General features: G+C 47.4%; 1 protein-coding gene across 4 annotated transcripts in view; it reads left to right on the forward strand.

Annotated features, from left to right (window-relative positions):
• Window positions 1–25,494, forward strand: part of LOC139275883 (CMP-N-acetylneuraminate-beta-galactosamide-alpha-2,3-sialyltransferase 4-like) — a 103,481-nt gene extending 77,987 nt beyond the window's left edge. For 2 of the 4 annotated variants that reach the window (XM_070893095.1, XM_070893098.1), the window contains 3 exons: window positions 14,001–14,132; window positions 17,929–18,078; window positions 22,665–23,250. In XM_070893095.1, coding sequence (XP_070749196.1) covers window positions 14,001–14,132; window positions 17,929–18,078; window positions 22,665–22,751 — 369 coding nt within the window. In that variant the 3' untranslated portion in view covers window positions 22,752–23,250. Of the gene's footprint in view, window positions 1–14,000; window positions 14,133–17,928; window positions 18,079–22,664; window positions 23,251–24,108 lie in introns of those variants that run through there. The other 2 variants (XM_070893096.1, XM_070893097.1) reach the window with 2 other exon arrangements.
• The last annotated feature ends 261 nt before the right edge of the window (window positions 25,495–25,755 follow it).

The raw sequence follows: 25,755 nt of genomic DNA on the forward strand, positions 1-25,755 counted from the left end.
TACACTAAAGAGCTGATCCCTGTAATTGGCACCGCAGCAGTAAAAGTCTCCTATGATGGAGCAGTGCACGAACTGCCACTATGGATTGTACCAGGAGATGGCCCCACAATGTTCGGCAGAAGCTGGCTGGGAAAAATCCGCTGGAACTGTGAGACGACATCTGAGAGCTTTTGTCCATCGATGACGCCTCATGTGCCCAGGTTCTGAGCAAATTTCCGTCGTTATTTGAGCCAAGCATCAGAAGTTTCTCAAGGGCGAAGGTGCAGATCCACTTGGTTCCCAGTACACGACCCATCCACCACAAGGCACGGGCGGTGCCATATATGATGTGAGAGAAAGTGGAGATCGAGCTGGACAGGCTGCAATGAGAAGGCATCATCACGCCTGTTGATATCAACGAGTGGGCCAGTCCAATTGTTCCGGTCCTCAAGGACGATGGCATGGTTATAATTTGTGGGGACTATAAAGTAACGATTAACCGTTTTTCGCTGCAGGTCTAGTACCTGCTACCCAAGGCAGACGACCTATTTGCAATGCTGACAGGAGGGAAGATGTTCACCAAGTTGGACTTGACCTCGGCCTACATGACGCAGGAGCTGGAGGAATCTTCGAAAGGCCTCACCTGCATCAACACGCACAAAGGTCTGTTCATCTACAATAGATGCCCGCTTGGGATTTGATTGGCCGCAGCTATTTTTCAAAGGAACATGGAGAACCTGCTAAAGTCAGTCCCGTGCACCGTCGTTTTCCAGGACGACATATTGATCACAGGTCAGGACACCATCGAACACTTGAAGAACGTGGAAGAGGTTCTAAGTCGGCTAGATCGTGTGGGGCTCAGATTGAAACACTCGAAGTGTGTTTTCCTGGCGCCAGAGGTTAAGTTCTTAGGAAGAAGAATCGCGGCAGACAGCATCAGACCCACTGACGCCAAGACGAAGGCCATCAAGAAAGCGCCGAGACCACAAAACGTGATGGAGCTGCGGTCGTTGCTGGGACTTCTCAATTATTTTGGTAATTTCCTACCTGGGTTAAACACCGTGCTCGAACCTCTACACGTGTTGCTATGCAAGGGAGAATACTGGGTATGGGGGATATCACAAGAGGCTGCTTTAGAGAAAGCCAGAAATCTGTTATGTTCCAACAAACTGCTTGTTCTGTATGATCGATGTAAACATTTAGTGCTCGCTTGCGATGCGTCGTCATACGGGGTCGGGTGTGTGTTACAACAAGCTAACGAATCGGGAACGTTGCAACCGGTCGCCTATGCGTCCAAGAATTTGTCCAAGGCCGAAAGGGACTACAGAATGACTGAAAAAGAAGTTCTGGCATGCGTTTACGGGGTAAAAAAAATGCATCAGTACCTGTTTGGTCTTAAGTTTGAATTAGAAACTGACCATAAGCCGCTCATATCGCTATTCTCAGAGAGCAAAGGGATTAATACCAATGCCTCTGCTCGCATCCAAAGATAGGCGCTCACGCTGCCTGCAGATAACTATGTAATTCGCCACAGGCCAGGCACAGAGAACTGCACTGATGCTCTCAGTTGGCTACCATTTATGTAATGTCTGTTAGCTTGTAATGTTTGTAGCGCCACACTGTGGATGTGGACGTATTGTGTACTGGAACTGCATAGTTAATAATAAATAGACAGGCAGATTCCGGAGGCTTTCGAGAGAGCTGCCTGCCATGTTAGGAGCTGTGTGTGCTGTGCTCGGTGAAGATATCACATTTGGCGGCAAGATGGGATTTTTCGGATGATTTAAAGCTTAAATTTTGTTGGTGAAGGATTCAGCCAGGCGACAGAGAGACTTTGGAAGTTTCTGTCTTTGGAAAAAGCTACAAAAATCCGAGGTAAAATACAGCACACCATGTGAACAGCTAAAGATTAAAATGGCAGGAGTAATCGGACATTTGGGGAAATATAGACACGACCGGGAACGTTTTAAAGCGTATGTGGATCGGCTAGAAATATATTTTACTGCAAATAACATAATCGAAGTTTCAGACAATGCAGTCCAGAACCGGGCTGTGTTGGAACGTAAGAAAGCGATCTTCTTATTGGAGGCGGGTCCGACATTGTACGAACCCTTGTAAATCTGCTTGTGCCTGACGAGCCAAAGGACACAATGCTTAAAGAGATTTAAAGAAGCTGGAGCAGCACTATAACCCCAAACCATTAGAAATTGCTGAAAGCTATTGTTTCGGATTCGGAATCAAAAAGCTGATGAATGTATCAGTGATTACATCATAGCATTAAAAAAGCTATCGATGCACTGTAATTTTGGAAACTTTCAAAACTGAGCATTACGGGATCGTTTTGTTTGTGGGGTGAAAAATGATGCGATCAGAAGGAAGTTATTGACGACGGATGAATTGACTTTTGAGAGGTCGATGAGCATGGCCGAACAATATTCCTGAGAATTAAATAATGATTACGGTCGTCAGTCAACCGAGGTAAATCACCTACAGGTTCAAAGTAAAAGACGGTGGGGTCCCAAAGTCTCAGAAACTGGAAATTCTAACAGCGTCGAAGTCGTGCTATAGGTGCCTGGGACAACACATTGCTGAAAGTTGTCCATACGTGAAGGCAGAGTGTTTCTTCTGCAGGAAGACTGGGCATCTTGCGAAGGCATGCCGACTGAAGGGTAAACCAGCTTCCAAAGCTATGAGTCCAGCGTTCAAAGCTATGAGTAGAAATCCCAAGAGACTACATAGCATGGAAGAATAAAAACAGGAGGAGGTGGTGTTAGAGTTACACGTCATCAGGAGCACGAGGTTAACAGACAATAATTCGGAAAGCATCAAAATCAACATAGATGTTGCGGGATTCAAGATACCTATGGAAATTGACACGGGTGCATCCATGAGTGTAGTACCGGAGTCACTATATCGCGACAAATTGCGTGATTTTCAACTGGAGAAATCCAAGATAGAGCTACGAGGCTACTCGGGAGAGAAAATTCCTGTGGTAGGTCGTATCACCGTACCGGTGAAATATAAAGATCAATTTCAGAACTTGCCTCTAATAGTAGTGAAAGGAGTCAAGTCTGCCTTACTAGGAAGAAATTGGTTGAGCTCACTGAAGCTGGATTGGAGTAAGATTTTCTGTGTGGAAGCGAGATTTTCATCATGGATGAGGTTATCAAGAAGTATCCGAAGGTGTTCTGCGAATCGGGCAGTCCGATCCAAGGCTTCAAGGCAAGTGTCAGGGTACCGAAGGGCGCTAGATCGGTTTACTACAAGCCACGTTCCATACCATTTGCACTCAAGGAGAAAGTTGAGCAAGAACTCAAAAGACTAGAGACTGAGAACATTATTTGTAAGATAGATCGATGTAATTGGGCTACACCCATTGTTGTTGTACCTAAGTCTGATGGTAAGGTAAGATTGTGTGGTGATTATAAAGTGACCGTAAACCAGGTTCTAGAGGATAATGTCCCTAATACATTGCCGAATATAGAAGATTTGTTCACAACACTGACAGGTGGTCAGATCTTCTCAAAACTGGATCTTACGAATGCCTATTTACAGCTTGAACTAGATGAGGAGTCCAAGTCATGTTTGACTATAAATACTCATCTAGGACTATATCAATTTAATACGCTACCGTTTGGAGAGTCTTCCGCCCCTGCCATATTCCAAGGGGTGATGAACCAGATTTTACAAGGTGTTGAAGGGGTCGTATGTTATTTGAATGACATACTAATTTCAGCACCAAATAGGCAAATTCATAATAACATATTGAATGAAGTCCTCAAACGGCTAGAGAAGCACAGAGTACGAGTGTCTGCTCGTAAGTGTGAGTTATTTAAAAACTCAGTGGAGTACTTAGGGTACAGAGTAGACAAAGATGGTTTACATCCAACCATGGAAAAATTGGATGCAATTAGAAATGCACCCACTCGCAGGAATGTCACTGAACTTCGTTCATTCTTGGGTCTTTTGAACTATTATGGGAAGTTCCTACCAAATTTGACTACAGTATTACATCCACTGAATGAACTTTTGAAAAAACAGGTCCATTGGAAGTGGTCAAAAGAATGCAATACAGCATTCAAGGAGTGTAAAAGCAAATTGGTAGAGAGCACCATGTTAGTTCACTATGACATATCTAAGGAGATTAAGCTAGCATGTGATGCCTCTCCGTATGGAGTTGGGGCAGTGATCTCTCATGTATCATGTAGTGGGGAGGAGAGACCAATTGCTTTTGCTTCACACACTCTCAGCACCAGTGAGAGTAATTATGCGCAAATTGAAAGGGAAGCTTTGGCATTAATTTTTGGGGTCAAGAATTTTTGCAAATACTTGTATGGTCATAAGTTTACCATCGTTATGGACCATAAGCCCCTGACAGCAATCCTCCATCCAAAGTCCCCAGTTCCAACATTAGCTGCAGCCCGAATGCAGAGATGGGCTTTGATTTTGTCAGCATGTACATATGATATTAAATACAGATGATCAGCTGATCACAGTAATGCTGATGCAATGTCTAGATTGCCTTCCCCATCACAAGTTACACCCGATAGGGAAGAAGTGTTTTATTTTTCATACGTTGATGAACTGCCAGTCACAGCTGAAGAGATTGGTAGAGCAACCAAGCATGACCCAGTGATGTCAAAGGTGTATGCAAATGGATGGCCAAACCAGATAACAGATAAAGACACACATCCATTCTTCATTCGTAGGAATGAATTATCAGTCGATAAAGATTGTATCATGTGGGGTGCAAGAGTGGTTATACCAAATAAATTCAGGTCCAAATTATTAGGAGACCTCCATGACCAGCACCTGGGAATGTGCTTGACCAAGAGTTTTGCACAGTTATTTATCGTGGCCAGGTCTTGATAAAGATATAGCATACATCGTGAATCAGTGTACGACATGTCAATCGCTAAGCAAGCAACCACCACCAGTATCATTACAGCCATGGATATGGCCTCCCAGGGTGTGGCAAAGGCTACATATTGACTTTGCTGAGTTAGAAGGACAACAATTGTTCATTATGATTGATAGCCATTCGAAGTGGGTTGAGATGTTTCCAATGTGGAAAATAACAAGTAAAACATTGGATATTTTACGAAGATTATTTTCTTCATTTAGCCTCCCTGAAGAAATTGTTTCGGATAATGGACCACAATTTCGTTCAGAAGAATTTGCACAATTCACGAGCAAAAATGGTGTGAAACATACCAAGGTTCCACCATACTATCCTGCTTCGAATGGTGCAGCAGAGCGCTCTGTACAAATTGTAAAACGTGCCCTCATAAAACAAATGTTGGATCCAAATCCAAGGAAACGACAGTTGTCATTAGACCACAAATTGGCTAATTTTTTTGATTACATATCGAAATACTCCTCATACAACGATAGGTAGAACACCAGCAGAGTTGTTTCTCAAACGACAGCCACGAACCAGATTCTCGTTGTTAAAACCAAATTTGGCACAGTCTGTAGAAGAGACACAATTAAGACAGAAAGAGAATCATGATAGAGGTAGAGTAAAAGAGAGAAGTGTGAAATTAAACCAGAAGGTGAGAGTGAAGAATTATCACCTAAATGGTTAAAATGGTTACCAGGAAGAGTGGTGAAGATATGTGGTCCTTGCACATATTTAGTAAAGATGTTTGATAATAGACAGGTTAGGTTTGTTCATATTGATCGTATTTTACATGCAAACATGGAAGGTGTTGAAGGTGGGAATGATTCAATTATTTCTGACTCATCAGATAGTTTTGATATACCAGGAGTAAATCCTAAATCCAATGTCTGGAAACAAATCCAGGAGAGAATCAGAATGAAAGTCTGAGTCCGAGTCAGGAAAACAAAGAGCCTGAACTTGGAGTGAATTCAAATGAAAATCAAGGAAATTCCGTGGAGGAAAACATTCCTCAGGATGAGCCTTGAATGAGTATGAAATCGTCACCATGTTTGGAAGGTTCAGTTCGAGAGCGAAGGTATCCTCTTCGAAACAGAAAACAAATGGTAAAGTTAAATTTGTAAATATGGAAAAAAAAATAAGTTTATATCCTGTGTTATGTATAAACATGAAAGTTATTCATGATGTGGTTATAATAACTTCTTCATTAAGGAGGGAGAAGTGTAATGTCTGTAAGCTTGTAATGTTTGTAGCGCCACACTGTGGATTGTGTACTGCAACTGCACGGTTAATAATAAACAGAACCAGGCAGTTCCGGAGGCTTCCGACAGCTGCCTGCCATGTTAGGAGCTGAGTGTGCTGTGCTCTGTGAAAATATCACACTTTACTATCACTTATAAAAAACTGTGTCCTCCATGGAAGCTGCTCTAGCGTCCCAGGGGAGATGCATGAAGAGATCAAGCCATTCCAGTGGCACAAAGACGAAATTACATACAGGCGGACTGTCTTTTGTGGGGTAATCGCGTGGTTTTGCCTAAGAAAGGCAGGGACATGTTCATACGCGACCTACCCAGACAAAGTAATGAAGAAAGCTATAGCCAGATCCCATGTGTGGTGGCCCGGCATTGATTCAGATTTGGAGTTTTGCATGTGCCAATGCAACACTTGCTCTCAACTAAGCAATGCGCCCAGGGAGGCACCGCTAAATTTGTGGTCATGGCCCTCCAAATCGTGGTCTAGATCCACGTTGACTTTGCTGGCCCGTTTCTAGGCAAAATGTTTTTGGTTGTTGTGGATGCTTATTCAAAATGGATTGACTGTGTAATAATGTCTGTGAGCACGTCCACTGCCACCATCGAAAGCCATGTTTGCCACGCACGGCCAGCCTGATGTCCTAGTCAGCGACAATGGGCCATGTTTCACCAGCGCTGAATTCAAGGAATTCATAACCCACAATGGGATCAAGCACGTCACAACTGCCCCGTTCAAGCCCGCATCCAACGGCCAAGCAGAATGGGCAGTCCAAACCATCAAGCAAAGCTTGAAACACGTGTCAGAAGGCTCCCTGCAGACCCACCTGTCCCGAGTCCTGGTCAGCTACCGCACCAGATCCCACTCGCTCACCGGGGTTCCCCCAGCCGAGCTGCTCATGAAAAGGGCACTCAAACCAAGGCTGTCTCTTGTCCACCCTGATCTCTATGATCACGTCAAGGACAGGCGGCATCAACAAAGCATGTACCATGATCGCGCAAATTTGTCATGCAATATTGAAGTCAATGACCCTGTATTTGTACTCAACTATGGACATGGTCCCAAATGGCTTGCCAAAGAAGGGAGTAGGGTGTTTCAGGTCAAACTCGCAAATGGACTAACTTGCAGAAAGCATTTGGACCAAACCAAACTGCGCTTCACAGACACCCGAAGAGGACACCATCAACTTCGACCCTCCAACACACGCACAAGTGGCAACCGACATCACGGTTGACCACGAAGCTGAACTCACCATCCACAGCAGCCCAACAAGGCCAGCTGCACAGCAGCCCAGCGAAGAACCAACCAACTCAGCTGCACCTGCATTTGTACGGAGACGATCGACTCGGGAACGAAAGGTTCCATATCGTCTCACCCGGTACATAAGTGTACTATTGACTTTGGAAGGGAATGATGTTATGTATGCAACCCTATGTAACCAGTATCATACCGCCACCAGAGGGCGTACCTTTTGGAGTACCAAGGGATCCTAGCATCCCTTGGGAGCACTGTATATAAGCAGGTCTCCCATGCTGTATCAGCACTCTGGAGTTTGAATAAAGGAACTAAGGTCACACTTACTCACATCTACAGTACTCAGTTATATTACTTTATTATGAACATAACACCCTTGGAATCGAGGAAGACTTGCTTCCACTCCTAAAGTGATTTCTTTGGTGGCTGAACAGTCCAACACGAGAGCCACAGACCCTGTCACAGATGGGACAGATATTCGTCGGGGGAAGGGCGGGGTGGCACTGATTTTCCACATGCTCCTTCCGCTGCCTGCGCCATGAACTCATTGAATGGCGGTGCAGGCTAGAAGGGCTGAATGGCCTGCTCTTGCACCTATTTTCTATGTTTCTATTTTTTCTAACCTCTTCACGCTCGCAGCGTTGAGACTCGAGGTGCTCAGCACCCTCCCGGATATACTTTCTCCACCTCGGGTGGTCTTCGGCAGGGTCTCCCAGGTGTCAGTGGTGATGTCACACTTCACCAGGGAGGCTTTGATGGGTGTCCTTGTAATGTTTCCGCTGCCCACCTTTGGCTCATTTACCATGAAGGAGCTCCGCATAGAGCAATTGCTTAGGGAGTCTCGTGTCTGGCATGTGAACTATGTGGCCTGCCCAGCGAAGCTGATCGAGAGTGGTTAGTGCTACGATGCTGAGGATGTTAGCCTGGGCAAGGACACTGATGTTGATGCGTCTGTTCTCCCTGGGGATTTGCAGGATCTTGCGGAGACATCATTGATGATATATCTCCATCGACTTGATGTGTCTTCTGTACATCGTCCATGCCTCTGATCCATACAGGAGGGCAGGTATTACTACAGCCCTGTAGACCACGAGCTTGGTGGTCGGTTTGAGGACCTGGTCTTTGAACACTCTTTTCCTCAGACGGCCGAAGGCTGCACTGGCGCACTGGAGGCGATGTTAAATCTCCGCATCAATGTCTGCCTTTGTTGATAAGAGGCTCCCGAGATATGGGAAATGGTCCACGTTGTCTAGGGCCGTACCGTGAATCCTGATGACTGGGGGGCAGTGCTGTGCGGCGAGGACAGGCTGGTGGAGGACTTTTGTCTTACGGATGTTAAGCGTGAGGCCCATGCCTCAGTGAATACATCGACTATATCCTGGAGTTCAGCCTCAGAATATGCGCAGACACAGGGGTCGTCCGCGTACTGTAGCTCAACGACAGAGGTTGGGGTGATCTTGGACCTGGCCTGGAGGCGGCGTAGGTTAAACAGCTTCCCACTGGTTCTGTAGTTTAATTCCGCTCCAGCGGGGAGCTTGTCGTCAGTGAAGGACGCCATCGGCTGCACACACATGGCTTTGCAGATGCCACATCTCAATGCTGAGATGTATCATAACCGCAAAGTGTAGCACTCACTTAATGTGCAGTTGGTGGGCGACCAGCACATCACAATGGTGAATACCCGTTATCCTGGCAGCAGTTATGATGCCATCATCCTGCTCCAGTCCGCTGTGCCAGCAATCTTCCAGCCACCATGTCGAACCCAAGGGTGGCTGCTCGGTGACAAGGACTATCTGGGCTGACCACTCCCCTCCGCAACCCCACCACTTGTGGCCAGTGCTTTTATAATGAGAGCCATGCTGCGACCATGACCATCATCGAGCTGACCATCGGCCAGCTGCAGCAACGGTTCAGCTACCTTCACCATTCGGGGGGGGGGGGGAGCCCTCCAGTACTCGCCGGAGCGGTGTCCCAATTTGAGGAGATCTGCGGCATGTTCCACAACTTGGCCATCATGAGGGCACAGCCATTGCCACCATAGGTTTGGTGACCACTGGAGGAGGAAGTGGAAGAGGATGAGGAGTAGGAGGAAGAGGAGGATGAGGAGGAGGAGGAGGATGAGGAGGAGGAGGATGACGAGTAGGAGGATGAGGAGAAGGAGGAGGAGGTGTAGGAGGAGGATGAGGTGTAGGAGGAGGAGGAAGAGGAGGTGTAGGAGGAGGAGGAGGAAGAGGAGGTGTAGGAGGAGGTGGAGGAGATGTAAGAGGAGAAGGAGGAGGTGTAGGAGGAGGAAGTGTAGGAGGAGGTGGAGGAGGAGGTGTAGGAGGAGTAGGAGAAGGAGGTGGAGGAGGAGGAGGTGGAGGAGGATGAGGAGTAGGAGGTGTAGGAGGAGGAGGAGGTGGAGAAGGAGGTGGTGGAGGAGGAAGTGTAGGAGGAGGAGGAGGTATAGGAGGAGGATGAGGAGTAGGAGGAGGAGGAGGTGGAGGAGGAGGAGGAGGAGGTGGAGAAGGAGGTGGTGGAGGAGGAGGTGTAGGAGGAGGAGGTGTAGGAGGAGCAGGAGGAGGAAGTGGAGGAGGAGGTGTAGGAGGAGGAGGAGGAGGAGGTGGAGGAGGATGAGGAGTAGGAGGTGGAGGAGGAGGAGGAAGGGAGGAGGCAGCCTGCACATTCACGTTCTGGACGGGCTGTCCATGAGCACATTACCAGATTCTGGTTCCCCTGAATGAAACTCCAGTTCCCCGTTGCTCAACACTTCCTCACCTTACCATCCCTCAGCGAACGTCTCAGCATCCTCTTGGTCACAATTCTGAAATAAATGACACCACAAAACTGCCATTCAACAGCACATCGAATGATCCATGCAATTCTCAACTAATCACCCTTGTGCATTCCCTTAGTGCCTTTCTTGTGGGTGCCTTCGCCTGTCCTAGTGCGACCCCAGGGCCTGTTTCCTCAAAGGGTTACATCGGATTACATAGGATATACAGCACAGAAACAGACCTTTCAGCCCAACCTGTCCATGCCGGTATTTATGTTCCACTCGAGCTTCCTCCTGTCTTTCCTCATCTAAATCTATCAGCGTAACCCTCTATTCCCTTCTCCCTCATGTTTGTCTAGCCACCCCTTAAATGCATCGATACTATTCGCTTCCACCATTCCCCATGGTGGCGAGTTCCACATTCTCACCACTCTTTCGGTAAAGAAGTTTCTTCTGAATTCCCTATTTGATTTCTTGGTGACCATCTTATATTGATGGCTACTAGTTTTAAACTTGATGATATTGTGATCACTGTTTCCTAAATGCTCCCCCACTGAAAGATGTTCCGTTTAAGTGAAGGGGAGGGGCGTTGTGGCATGTAAGCGCAGTGCTGATGCCTCGGGAGCGCCTCTCCAATGAGATGGGGCACCTGAGACAGCGCTCCACCTCATTTGAGGGGCGCAAAGGGTGATTCCATGCCGCGGATGGGACTTTCACCCCGGGTGCTAACTGACCCGGACCTGGGAGGTTACCGCCCCCGGATGGGCCACGGGGCAATATCGGCCCCATCCTCTCTGACAGTGCAGCACTCCCTCAGCACTGCACCGGAGTGCCAGCCTTAACATGTGTTCAAATCTTGAGAGTGGGACATGAACCCACAACATTTTGACTAGAGAGCTACCTACTGAGGCTGAAACATAGAAACTAGGAGCAGTAGTAGGTCATTCAGCCCTTCGAGTCTGCACCGTCATTCAATATGATCATGGCTGATCCTCTATCTCAACACCATATTCCTGCTTTTTCCCCATACCCCTTGATGTCTTTCGTTTCTAGAAATCTATGTATCTCCCTCTTAAATATATTCAGTGACTTGGCCTCCACAGCTTTCTGTGGTAGAGAATTCCACAGGTTCACCACCCTCTGAGTGAAAAAATGTCTCCTCATCTCAGTCCTAATTTCTGATGACACAACAGCTCCAACAATGGTGCTGTAGGTTAGACTTCTGTATGGACTGAAGGAGTGATCTATTGTCGAAGTTTGTTTCTGCTGTCAGCTAATGGTGAAGTTCTGAGAGAATACCAAGTGATACAGTTTCCTTAATTTATTCACAAAAATTATCTCTTATAAAGAATCACAAGGCGATTACCGACAGATCACACTCGATGGTTCCCCAATCTTTTTGTTATGTAGTCAAGAGTTTGGCTCATGAACATTCAGCAACAGAAAAAAATCAAAGCTTTACAAAGATTTTATTGCCCAGGTGTTTGTAAGGATATTGAGCTTCGATGTGACACCTGTCCCGACTTTCAGATCGTAGCCTTTCGTCCCAACTTGAAAGTTTCTTTCCTAACTATGCCGTTGATTGGGGTGCCTTTTGAAAGAGTAGCTATGGATTGGGTGGGTCCTTTAGAGAAATCAGCTGGAGGTCACCAATACCTCTCGGTAATAATGGGTTATACAAGCAAATATCCTGAAACCATTCTGTTGCGTAATGCTGCATCTAATTAGCTTTAATGGGTGTATTCTCTCGAGTTGGGCTGTCAAAAGAAATCCTTACAGATCAAAGCACCGCATTTATGTTGAATGTACGAAGGATTAGTAGAAATTATTTAAGGTGGAAAGGTGTGTACTCCTGCAGATAGACAGTTGGTGAAACAATTCAACAAAACAAGCGGTTAGGTCATTTGTACTACAACAACAACAACTCATATTTATATATCACCTTTAATGCAGTAAATCATCCCAAGGCGTTTCACGGGAGCGTTATCAAACAAAATTTGTAAATGAGTCACATACGAAGATATTAGGGCAGATGATCAAAAGCTTGATCAAACAGGTATCATTTTAAGGAGCATCTTAAAGAAGGCAAGCTAAGTGGAGAGGCGATGTTTAGGGACAGAATTTTGGCCTCAGCAGCTGAAGGCACGGCCGCCAATGCTGGGGCGAAGCGCGTGGTGTATGAGCGAGGCCAGAATTAAAGGAGCGCAGATATCACGGATGGTTGTGGGGCTGGAGGAGGCTGCAGAGATAGGGAGGGGCGAGGCCATGAAGGGATTTGTAAACAAGGATGACAATTTTAAAACCGAGGCGTTGCTTAACCGGGAGCTAATGTAGGTCAGTAAACATAGGAGTGATGGGTGAACCGAACTTGGTGCGAGTTAGGACACGGGCAGCAGAGTTTTGAATAATATCAAGTTTATGAAGGGCAGAACGCGGGAGGCCGGTCAGGAGTGCGTTGGACTCGTCAAGTCTAGAGAAACAAAGGCATGGATGAATCTTTCAGAGGCAGGGTTGGAGTTGAGCAATGTTACGGAGATGGAAATAGGCTGGTCTTAGTGGTTCCTCAGATATGTGGTCAGAAACTCATCTCGGGGTCAGATATGACACCAAGGTTGCGAACAATATGATTCAGCCTCAGACAGTTCCCAGAGAGACAGATGTAGTCGGTGGCTAGGGAATGGAGTTTGTGGCAGGGACTGAAGATAATGACTTCTGTCTTCCCAATATTTAGTTGGAGGAAATTTTTGCTCATCTCGAACTGGATGTCGGACAAACAGTCTGACAATGTAAATACAGTATAGGGGTCGAGAGAAATAGTGGTGAGGTAGAGCTGGGTGTCATCAGCATCCATGTGGAAACTGACATTTGTTTTCATATGATGTTGCCGAGGGACATCATGTCAATGAGAAATAGCAGGGGGCCAAGGATAGATCCTTGGGAAACACCGCAGGTAATGGTGCAGATGGCGGAAGAGAAGCCAAAGCAGGTGATTCTCTGGCTACGAAATTATCGATAAGAATAGAACCAGGTGAGTGCAGTCCCACCCAGCTGGATGACAGTAGCGAGGCGTTGGAGGAGGATGGTTCTCCCTTCTGTACGGGACACAGCTCATGGTCAGAGAGGCTTGGGAAGAGCAGGCCTTCGAGGGGATAAACATTGTAGATCATGTTTTGAGAATGAAAGAAAGACTTGCATTTGTATAGCGCCTTTCATGACTTCAGGACATTCCAAAGTGCTTTACAGCCAATGAAGTACTTTTGAAGTGTAGTCACATGGGAAATGCGGCAGCCAATTTGCGCACAGCAAGCTCCCAAAAACAGCAATGTGATAATGACCAGATAATCTGTTTTAGTGATGTTGATTGAAGGATAACTATTGGCCAGTAAATAATGAAAGAATGACTCTCATGGGGAAAGGAATTATGACCCCAACCATAAGTGAACCAGTAGCTGCATTATAACCCAGGTGCCCAGCTCCGACACTTCAAGGTGGTCAAGCAAGTGCCTTGGTCAGGAAGAAAATTACATGTTTACCTAGGGGCAACTGTGATCACTTATCTGGAGCCCAGATGGCTGCTACCATCCACTTACCATGGTCCTAGTGCCCAATAATATACGGAGGGTTGCATACTTCATCACAGTAGGCAGGCAGACACATCTCTCCAGGTGGCTTGGCATTTGAAGGAAAGTGTGAGAGAATGTGAGAAACGGATTTTGAAAAGTTCTATCTGACATACTTACTCTTCATCATGCAATCACATATTTAGATGGGAGGAAATGCTGGAATAGGACTGTCTGTGTATCCAGATTTTATTGTTTATTTTAATATGATCTCCTCAACTAGAATTATTTTCCACACCAGGTAAAGAAGGGATTCTGGAGGAATCCGGCTGCAGCAAAGAAATTGGACCCTTCTCGGGTGCGGATACTCAACAGCTTTTATATGTATCAAGCTGCGGTAATGTTACTGGAACAACCAAGCATGATTAAGACGGTAAGGATGTGTTTCGGTTTTGATCTACAGAGATTGTTGTTCAGTCTATTGGGAAGGTACTGCTGGAGAAACCCCAGTCTCCCAAAAACGGAGAGGTTATTAACAGCACAGGAAAGGTTGGTGTTATTTTCCTCTGCCTTTGAACAATTTGCAATGCTACAGCATCTTTAACCCAACAAAACATCACAAGGTGCTTCACAGGAGCGTATTCAGACAAAATGGTAAAGATTTCAGGAGAAAATCTTTACCCATGCAGTGGTTAGAATGTGGAACTTGTGACTGCATGAATTAGGTGAGACAAATAGCAGAGGTGCCTTTAAGGGGAAGCAAGATAAAAACATGAGGGAAAAAGGAGTAGAAGTCTATCCAGATAGGGTTAAATGGGGTAGTTTTGGCGGAGCCTAATGTGGAGCATCAACTCGGGCATAAATCATGTGGGCCGAATGGCCTCTTTCTGTAAATTCAATGTAATTCTATTCTATGTAAAACTTGACACCGAGACACATGAGGTAGTGGAACAGCTAAAGCTTGATCAAAGAAGTAGGTTATTAAGAAGCGGCTTAAAGGAGGAGAGAGAGGTGGAGAGGTTTAGGAAGGTAATTCCAGACTTTAGAGCCTAGATAGCTGAAGGCATAGCCGGCAATTTATGCACAGCAAGGTCCCACAAACAGCAATGTGATAATGACCAGATAACCTTTTTGCGTGATGTTAGTCAAGGGGTAAATATTGACCAGAACACAGGGAGAACTCCCCTGGTCTTGTTGAAAATAGTGCCATGAGATCTTTTACATCCAGCTGAGAGACAGGGCCTGAGTTTAAGGTCAGGAGGAACACTTTGATCTCCCTCCCCATGGCCAGTGTGAGGCAGGACGCGAGAGCACGAGGCTACACAGTATGCTGACCTCCCCAGGGTGCAAGGTATCACAGATTGCACCCACCTTGTCCTGCGGGGTCCTCATCACCAGCCTTGATTCTGCCCCAACAGAAAGGGATTCCCCTCCCTCAATGTGCAGCCCGTTTGCAACCCCAGGCATCACACCAGGCAGGTGTGTGCCCGCTATCCTGGCAGCAGCCATGATGCCTTTATCCTGCACCAGTCCTCCGTCCCATCCCGTATTCCAACTAAACCGTCAGGTCGCAGGGTGGCTGCTTGGCGACGAGTGATATCCCCTTCAGTCATGGCTCATGCCTTCTGTCAGGAGCCCAGGCTCAGACTTGGACTGGCCTTGTCAATGAGAGCCATGCCGCCACCAGAAATCTCATTGGGTAGATCATCAGCATGAAGAGAAAGGAGAGCGGGAGCTGTATCACCCACTCGTGCCCATCTCTGCCAGAGCTCTCGGAAAACATCCCATACAACAGCACTTCACGTAATCACCCCCCTCCCCACTGTACCCAGTCACACCAACCTTCTAATCACCGCCCTGCCCACTACACCCCATCACACTAACCTTCTAATCACCCCCCTCCCCACTGTACCCAGTCACACCAACCTTCTAATCACCGCCCTGCCCACTACACCCCATCACACTAACCTTCTAATCACCCCCCTCCCCACTGTACCCAGTCACACCAACCTTCTAATCACCGCCCTGCCCACTACACCCGTCACGCTAACCTCTAATCACCCCCCTCTCCATTAACCAACACTCACACCAACCTTCTAATCAGCCCCCACCCACTACACCCCATCACACTAACCTTCCAATCACCATACAAATGTCCTCCTTCAGTTCAGCACTCACTTGACTTCACATATTAACATCAACATCAAATCCAGATAAAAACCTTACAGCAAGAATTCACTCCTTGGTCGGGTAAGAGACAATTTGCAGAATTAAGAATCACCCTTGTGCAAACCCTTTGTGTTCTCGATTTCCTATCACTGCTCCGACAATGTGCATCCCCAGAGGCGACAGCTTGGGAGGTGGAAGTCTGCTGAGCTTCCAGAGAGGGCACTTAAGGTGGCCCTGGTGAGTGAGCTCGAGCAACTGTGGGCCTTGAGGGCCTGGCTGCAGACTGCATCACCTGGGCCTAGGGTAGGGCAGTGTGGCACTAACACGGGCACTGGCGGACAGGGTGGTGGGGGTGCAGGCATGCTGTCCTCCTGAGAGAGAAAATGAGTTTCGAGATAGTTTTGTAAAGTGGAGAGTGAAGAGGAAGTTTATGTTGGGGATGCCGGGAGAGAGGCCAAGGCAGATGAAGGCCCTGCTCACAAAGCTGGGATGAAGGGAAGAGGAAGTTGCACAAAACTCTAGAGTCAGAGGGCCAAAGGGCGCAGCATCCTATGGGCTTTGTTGATTGATGCTCCGTCACTGCTTGGGAATGCTGAGCTTCAGCTCTACGAGGATATCTCGGTCTCTTTCAAATTCATCCTCAGCGAATTCACCACCATTCGCCGAGTGTGTGTGTCTTCCTTCCTATGTGCAGCTCTTTACATTTGAGCATCTCATCGCAAAGAAGCTCCCATTGTCTCCTCCATTACTAAAGTTGCCTTCAGAAAGCCTGGATTCCTCTTTCATATCAAATAATTATTGTCCATTCATTGCTGCAAATAGGATATGGTAACGTAATGGATTTGCTTCATGGGTTCTTTGCTTAAGAATTCATAGCAACACATTGCTATTAAGAACTAGTTGGTTTATTAGCAAAGGTTTAACAATCACACTACACATTACCAGTTCATCCACCAGGCTCACAATCACCTGCCTCATCATGGATCCCCGAACCTAACTGGCTGGAGTTTTATTGAATCTTGTCGACATCGCGTGTCTGGCTAAGCCCCTCCCAACTCAATAGCTCAACCAACCTGTGAGCATACTCACCGGTGCACACATTACAGTAACTGAGCAGTTATTGCACTGGACCAGAAATCCAGGTAAGTTGCTGTTGAGCGGAGTTCCTGAATTCAAATCCCGCAATGACAAATAGTGAAACTGAATTCAATAAATCTGGTCATTTGTGGCTGGCACCGGAGTAAATGACCATGAACACTGACGGAATGTCATAAAAACCAAACTGCTTCACTAATGCCCTTCAGAGAAGGCAGCCTGCCACTCCTACCTCGTGTGGCTTACATGTGACTCCAGTCACACACTAAGTGGTTGACTCGAATGCCCTCAGGGCAACGAGGGAATGGGCAGTAAATACCACCTTGCCAGTGTGGCACACATCCCAGGACAAATAAAATGAAACAGAAATGTGTCCAAGACTTCAGTACTACTCCCATACATTGGGCCGCAACTCCTCTCCATTGCAATGGTCTTGTCTCTCTTTGTTTTATCCATACTATGATAGGGGTTGCGTATTTGAACTTTCCCAAAACTACAAATGTGCCCTCCTACATTATCTTCTTCCTCCGAACAGCCATATTGTCTTGAAGCCAAAACTCATCTCATTGATTGCTGCTTGTCCCTCCCCAGGACCACAAAACCTCTTTCCCTCGCTCAGTCCCTTATTCCTCATTCAATGCAGAAACTCTCAAACCCAGTCACCTCATCATCGCTTAATGCTTGATTTTTTGAAACCTGTTCCTTCCCAGTGCTCTGCATTTACAGGTCTTTGCTCTATACTGGAGTTCCTTCATTTCAAAAAGTTTTTCCATCTCTTGGTGCCTCCACTCTCCTCACACCATGCCTCTCGTACTCACTTTGCCACTTGGACATTCCCTCGTTCTCTTTGGTCTCCTCTATTCCCTCTCTCTCCCTCATACACTCTTTCCCATGTCATATTCTCACTCTGTTATGCATTTAGCTTTATTACATATTTCAATATAAATTTCTTTCTGCATCCACAGAGACAGTATCAGCCAACCACTGGGTTTTTAGCCATCACGGTGGGCCTGAACTATTGTGATGAAGTCCATGTTGCTGGATTTGGTTATCCATTAAATCAAAAAGAAGGACGGATTCATTATTTTGATGAACTAAGAATGAAGGTGCTGTCCGTAAGTATCAGATGAAAACAATCCCTGTGCATGATTTTATATCCTACCTTAAGGCTTGTGTTCTGAATTCTGGATCACTGCAGTTACCTTCTCACATTTAGTGGCATCATAAGTCGTCTGAACATCTTTGGGCTAGAAATTCGATAGTGCCCCGTTTGGGGCATTAACTTTTGAAATCTTGAAAATTTAGTGGCAGGTGCTAATGATTCTCAGCTTCCTGTAAATTGTCTGTTAGCGCTCCAGGAAAGAACTGTAGCGCTAAATCAAGCGCTAATGACCTCAGTAGGGCGCTACAGGGGCACTGCCAGCAGAGCGATAATGAATTTCCGGTGCAATGCAATTGGGAATCATCCTTCACACTGGCTCCTTCCAGCTCTTAAAGGGGAGGTTGCATCATTGTGCAGATCCTCATTATCATCATTGCTGGCTGTGAAGGCGACCTGCAACCAACTCAATCCCCTGATCGTAATGATCCCACTCCCAGAGAGAGAGCTAATTTTTTCACCGACGTGGCATTGGTGGCGAGAGTGGAGCGAAGGAAGGCAGTGCTATTCCTGGCCGCTGGTAGGATGCGATTGCCTTAGGTCTTCAGGGCAATGTGGAGGGAAGTGGCCCAGGGGGTCTCAGCCGGCAGTGTGGTCACACGCATCCTGTCACAGTGCCGGAAGACATTCAGCGACCTCAGTCGGGAGGTCAAGGTGAGTACATGATTGAAGAGGTCCTACATACCAGCATCTAAACCTCAGTCTGTACACACTGCACAAAGCACTACCCCACCACCACTCACTCTCTAAGCATCTACACCTACTCAAACTCACATCCACAAATCACTACTTGCCTGCAATTACAACTATTCAACTATGGCATGCATAATCTCCCAAACACAGAGCTGGACTCTGAGTCACACACGTACGTTTCTCTTGAAGGCCAAGATGGCCCACAATAGGCGGGAGCAGCAGAGGACAGGCGGGAGTGATGCCCAGCTCCAGCAGCTCTCAGACCTGGAGGAGCGAGTGCTGCGGCTCATTGGGCAGCAGGTGGTGGGCATCGTGGCCGTCGGCAATGTCGACCCCGCTGGAGGCAACAACGGTATCTTCATCCACTCTCCTTCTCTCATCCCACTTCTCCCTCACACCAGAAGTCTTTCTCACTACATAGCTCCTGAAACTGTCTGCATTCCTTGCCCCATCCCTGCCCTCACCTTAATGGAATCAGTAATCAGATGAGCAGCCTGTCCCTGAGCCGCCCAGTGAGGGTGAGGCGGGAGAAGAGGAGGAGGTCCCAAGCACTGCGTCACTGCATCCCCCACCCACAGGCACCACCTCAGAGACTGGCACTGCGCGATCTTTGGAGGCCAGTTTACGAGAGGGTTCTGCACTGGGTGATGCACCAGGGACGAGTGGGCTGAAGTAAGGGGTGCCCGAGAGTCACTCGGCAATGGTAAGCAGTGTGGAGGAGTCCGTCTCCAACATTGCACAGAGCTCTGCGCACACCATGAAGCACACAGCACCCTGTATAAATGCAAGTCCACTCCTATCCTTCAGCTCAAGTAAGTGGACATCCATTCAGGCAGGTCTTGCAGACTAGAGATGGGCACAGATTCTCCTCCTGCACACTAGCGATTCTCCTTGTTACTCAAATGTTCGTTTTATGGTAGGAATAATGTTCTTAAGAAGGCAGAGTGGAACAATATCCCAGACTGTTATTCTACTTTGCCTCTATCTTTTTAACAACTCTCTTCAGAATCGATGACCGCCATCTACTGTAGCGGAATAGGTGGGTTCATCCACAGAGAAATCTCCTGGAGCCTAAGATTGGCTTTAGGATGGAGGTAGATGTTGGTGATGGAGCTGACGTTGGCACCTTTTATGGGTTGTGGGTTTGGGTGACTCTCATGGGTGCTCATACCCAAGAGAGTTGCATGCACTGTGCTATCACTGGCACAGAGAGTCTTTGAGAACTGTGGTTCTCTCGATGGAAAAATGAATAAATAACATGGGTTCTGCCCAATTAAATGTCCTTCAATGGTAGGAGTAATCTTGTATTTATTTCAAAACTATACCCATCTATTTGTATCTTATTTCCTCCTTTTTGTTATCCATTTATAACTAGCTTACCTCAGGAAAACAGCTTTATGTTTTATTTATTCTCGGGCAAGACCAGCATTTATTGCCCGTCCCTAGTTGCCACATGAGAAGGTGATGGGCCTTCTTCTGGAACCGGTGTAGTCCATGATGAAGGGGCAGTTAAGCGTGTGTAGCCAATGTTTGTGACTGCCGCTGGCCCGGCCGAAACGTGGTGGCCCAGTGGACCGAAGTTTTAAAATCGCAAAAGCTCTCCCCTTTAAGTGAAGGTGACGGCATGATGACGTCATCGCGGTGGTCACTCCGCATCAGCCCAACTTGCGCCCCTCACGTGTTGCCACCGTCGTATATCCGCCACTTTAGTGTAGTCACCAACAATGCCTCCGCAAGATCCTACAAATCCCCTGGGAGGACAGACGCACCAGCATTAGCGTCCTCAACCAGGCCAACATTCCCAGCATTAAAGCACTGACCACACTTGATCAGCTCCGCTGGGCAGGCCACATTGTCCGCTTGCCAGACACGCAAAGCAAGCGCTCTACTCAGAACTCCTTCATGCAAACGAGCCAAAGGTGGGCAGATGAATCGTTACAAGGACACCGTCAAAGCCTCCCTGATAAAGTGCAACATCCCCACTGATATCTGGGAGTCCCTGGCCAAAGACCACCCTAAGTGGAGGAAGTGCATCCGGGAAGGCGCTGAGCACCTCGAGCCTCATCGCTGAGAGCATGCAGAAATCAAGCACAGGCAGCGGAAGGAACGTGAAGCAAACCAGTCCCACCCACCCCTTCCCTCACCGACTATCTGTTCCACCTGTGACAGGGACTGTGGCCCTTGTATTGGACTGTTCAGCCACCTAAGGACTCATTTTAAGAGTGGAAGCAAGTCTTCCTCGATTCCGAATGACGGCCTATGATGCTGATGTAGTCACCGCTCTCATTAAAAACTGGGTTGGTTTGGAGTATGGGAGTCGTTAAATTGTTAACAACGGGATTTACGATCTGATAACACCTACAACACGCCCACTTCGGGTTTAACGGAGGCGGGGTGGGGGGCGTGTGACTAACCAGCTCCCAGGGGGCGGTACGTCAATTTAAATATTGTAATGAGGCTGCAAGCCTCTTCTTTCACCTCCATGTTGAATTTAACTTCATGTGGGCGGGCTTCACACAATTCGTCAACTCTGGCTGTTAAACTGAGGCAGGGATTGCTGTATCCAGGAGGTAAGTCATTTATACCGACCTCCTGGATCCTGGGTCCCCCAACTAACCCACACCCCGCGATCGGAGAACCCCTGCGAGGCTTCCAATCGCCTTCCCAGGCCGCGATCCTCACCATGGAGCTTCCCACCCCCCCCCGCCCCACACCCCCCCCCCGCCCCACACCCCCACCCCACCACCTCATCCCCCCACCCCTTCCATCCACCCCACCCCCCCCTAGGGTTTCGGCAGCCAGCAACTTTCGAAGAATGACCTTGTGGCTGATGCCCAGCACAAAAAAGTCCTGCAGCTTTTCCCCCAACGTAGCTCCAAAATTGCAAGGTCCCGGAGACGTCTCAGGTCGGCGACATAATGCGCCACATCCTGGCCCCTGGAGCGATGGTGCGTATAAAAACGATACCTGGCCATGAGGGTACTCTCCTTCAGTTTGAGGTGGTCCCGAACCAGTGTGCACAACTCTGTATATTCCTTCTCCGTTGGTTTTGTCGGTGCGAGCAGATTCTTGATGAGGCCGTATATGTTAGGCCCACAGACAGTGAGGAGATCTGCACTGCGCTTGGCCGCGTTAGTGTCTCCTTCCAGCTCATTGGCCACGAAGTACTGGTCTAGACGCTCGACGAAGGCTTCCCAATCATCACCTTCTACGAATCTCTCTAATATTCCAACGGCAGCCATGGTTGCGTGAAGGTTCATATTCTGTTACTCATCGCCAATTGTTGTGTATAGAAGAACTCCACAAGGCTGAGTACTGTGAGCTAAACTTAGTGTGACCTTAGTCTTTTTTATTACAACTCCAGAGTGCTTAAACAACATGGCAGTCAACCTTTTATACTGGCCCTGCGCGTGTGTGCAGGTAACCATTAGGACTCCAACAGTCGCGCTCTCTGGTGGCAAGTATTACATAGTTACATACATAACACCCAGCTTCTCCAGATAACTGAAGTCCCTCATCCCTGATATAATTCTGGAAAATCTCCTCTTCACCCTCTCCAAGGCCTTAACATCCTTCCTAAAGTATGGTGCGCAGAATTGGCCACAAGACTCCAGCTGGGGCCGAGCCAGCGATTTATACAGGTTTAGCATATCAGTTGTTTTTTTCCACGCTATGCTCTATTTTCCCCTGTATACCGGACCCAGGAACACGGAAATGTACTCTTCCGATTCCTGATGGTATCCTGACCCTGTGTGTTTCTTTCTCCTCAGTCTTTGCATGTTGGTAATAAGCAGCTGGCTCTTTGGAGTTGTCGCCTCCTTAATCATTCTGACTACTTTGCTTTTTCAGGGCTCTGTACACAATATCACCCATGAACACCTGTGTTTGAAGAAGCTAAGGGACGTTGGAGTTATCAAATATCTCACTGAACCATAATGATCATCTGGCCATTTGGAGATGATTCGCTTTCAACAAATCTACCAGTAACTTAGACTTTACTTGAATCTATTTCCTCCCATCCAACACTCGCCAAATCCCACCACAGTTTATCTCTCTTTCCCATCCTAATTAGCCCACACTCAAGGACACAGCTTTGATCCTGCCTTAGTCTGGCTGAGGGTGTCAGGGTTCACTGCTACCCTCTCCGGCTCTCCAGTGAGACAAAGTGGAGGAATGCTAGTGGGAGGTGGGACTGTGCCAACTTTCATAGTGTGATTGAAGAGGCTGTGTTACTGTGATTGGACGATAGTGTTAATGGAGCCTTCTCACACAATGGAACCTGGTGGACCCGCTGCTCTTAATAGGATTCATTGCTTTCTCTTGCAGTGGGGCAAGTGGCACTGAACATTACCACTGACGCTTGACAGCTGCAAATCGGTTGGAGAGCAACGTGGCAGGGTCTGGTATAGGAAGCAGATGCATAGGGCTAGGAGAGAGGTGAATGGGAGGAGGGGAATGGGGGGAGGGGAATGAGAGAGGTGAATGGGAGAGGGGTTAATGGGGAGAGGGGTTAATGGGGAGAGGGGTTAATGGGGAGAGGGGAATGAGGGGGAGGTGAATGGGAGAGGTGAATGGGAGAGAGGTGAATGGGGGGAGGGGAATGGGAGGGAGGTGAATGGGGGGAGGAGGGGAATCGGGTGAGGTGAATGGGGGGGGGGGAATGGGAGAGAGGTTAAACATTAGGACTACCCAATGTTTTTGTAACCAATATAAAGGAATCTTTCTTGACTCTCGGGTGTCTGGAGATGTCAGAACTCAGTTACATTGTGGAGAAGGTAATGTGTACTAGAACTGAACAGCAATAAACCTCTGGAAACCGAGTGACATTGTGCCGCCCAGCTATAAGAAGCTCACACATCAGCCGAGCTGCTGCATATTTTGGGTTTTGACTATTTTTCCCTCCCAATGCTATTTTTCCAAAGATGTGACTCATTCGGAGAGTATTGGCCACCAAAAAAAGATCAGCAGTGTTCAGAAAAATTCCCAGAAAAAAAAGCGTCCTTCGATGTGGAAGCGATGGACGATTGGAAATACGGTCAATTCTATCTCCCAGGAGACGGTGAGAATTGAGATGATGTCTGCCCAACTGACCATCACTCCTCGGGCAGTTTACTGTTTTATGTACGAGACCACTGTGCTTTTAAATTGAAGGTTTCTTAGCCTAGACTGGAGGGCTGAAATGGCCGACTCCTGTTCCTATGCTCCAATGCTAAGAACACCTTGTAACATAGGCCAGTAATAAACATGACTGTACACCAGCAGGTGGTAACTATTTGTGGTGCCTCCTTCTCAGATCAAGGCATTTCCTTGAAACCCGGTGATTTGCGAAGTGCCTGCAGTTTTGCACTTTTTCTGAAGGATCAGTTGCCAATGGATGACAAATGAAGGAACGAATTGCTGGATCTGAGAATATGAAAATGGACAGTCTTGTGGGAAAGTGCAGGCTCTATCTTTTGATCCTCAGACAAAAAGTTAACTTCTTCCAAGGCATTTGTGGTAACCATGTTGAAATGTTGCTATTAAGAGGATGTTTCTCCAAGCAACGGGTGATACGGGTGAGATCGGTTTTAAGGGTCATTGCTGCTCCTACATGGCGCTATTGCTGCGATTGTTGCTCCGTGAGTGAATATGACAGGGTGCAAGGTGATGTCTCACAGCCCCTTGCAGAGCTACTTTCTCCAGCTAGCTTGCTGCCAGTTGCTTCACCACCCGGCCCCTAAAGATTTCCATCCATCTACCCCACCCAGGCTTGTATCGGGCTGGTGAGTGTTGAACTTTGTTCTCTGGACCCTGTTTGAAATAGGCGTCGGAAAGATGGCTGGATTTGAGTGCAATGAAGTTCCCTCGCCTTGAAGAAGCAAGAATTCAGGCCAACACTCTGGAGGAAGGCCAGATCATTAGCATCACATGCATATAGCAGATTGCACTCGCTCTGTGAATTTGAAGTAGTTAATCAGGGATAAAGATAAGTTATGATAAGAGTTAATATATTGTTATCTTTTATAAGTATGTTTTACAGGGAGTCTATTGGTGGATGGAGCAGTGTGTCACCATTCACCCTGGACTGGTGCGATGAGCATCTCCACAGTCTGCTGGCTGTAAGGGTTTTATATGAATGAAGTTGGGCTAGTCGCTGCCTACTTCCTGGTGAGCAATGGCCCACAGCACACACTGTCCGGGGTCCCATACTCATTGGCCACTTCTCTCACACAGGCCACAGGGCGGCTGATGGGAAAAATGTCACAATGGCGCTCTTCTGACATTTGGATCAGAAAATATTTGGGGCAAGAGGCGAAAGAGCTTTGCTCTGCCTCTGCCTCCCTATCTGTAACCTCCAGCCCGACATTTCTGGCCTCATCCATCCCCCACTCCCTTCACCCCATAATTGGCGGCAGTGCCTTGAGCTGTCGAGGCCCCAAGCGATGGAATTCCCTCTCTCCTCCATTAAGACCCCCCTTAAAACTTACCACTTTGACCAAGCTGTGCCAATGTCTCCTTATGTGGCTCGGTGTCAATTTTTGTCTAATGGTACTCCTGTGAAGCGTCTTGGGATGTTTTACTATGTTAAAGGCACTATATAAATGCAAGTTGTTGTTGTTAGAGGTACTTTTGTGTACATGGGTTGAATCTGGGATCTTTAGTATGACTTGAATGTATTTCAAATACCAATTAAAGAATGTTTGACCAGGGCACCATTGTACACTTTGATTGATACTTCACGCAGATCAGCTCTTACAATCTAAACGCCTCCGTGGACGAAATAGTTTGGGTGGAAATCAGGACTTTGGTGGTTTGAGGAAACAGAGGTCAGTCAGCAATGCAGAACGCCTCCATTCGACCTTTGGGACGGATGGATCCCAAAGGCAGATCACTTGGATGTGCCGAAGAAGGCACTGGCAAGGCCTGCATTTATTGCCCACTTCGAGCTGCCCTTGAGACC

This window comes from Pristiophorus japonicus, chromosome 11 (genome assembly GCF_044704955.1).
Source record: "Pristiophorus japonicus isolate sPriJap1 chromosome 11, sPriJap1.hap1, whole genome shotgun sequence".
In the NCBI taxonomy this organism is placed as follows: Eukaryota; Metazoa; Chordata; class Chondrichthyes; family Pristiophoridae; genus Pristiophorus; species Pristiophorus japonicus.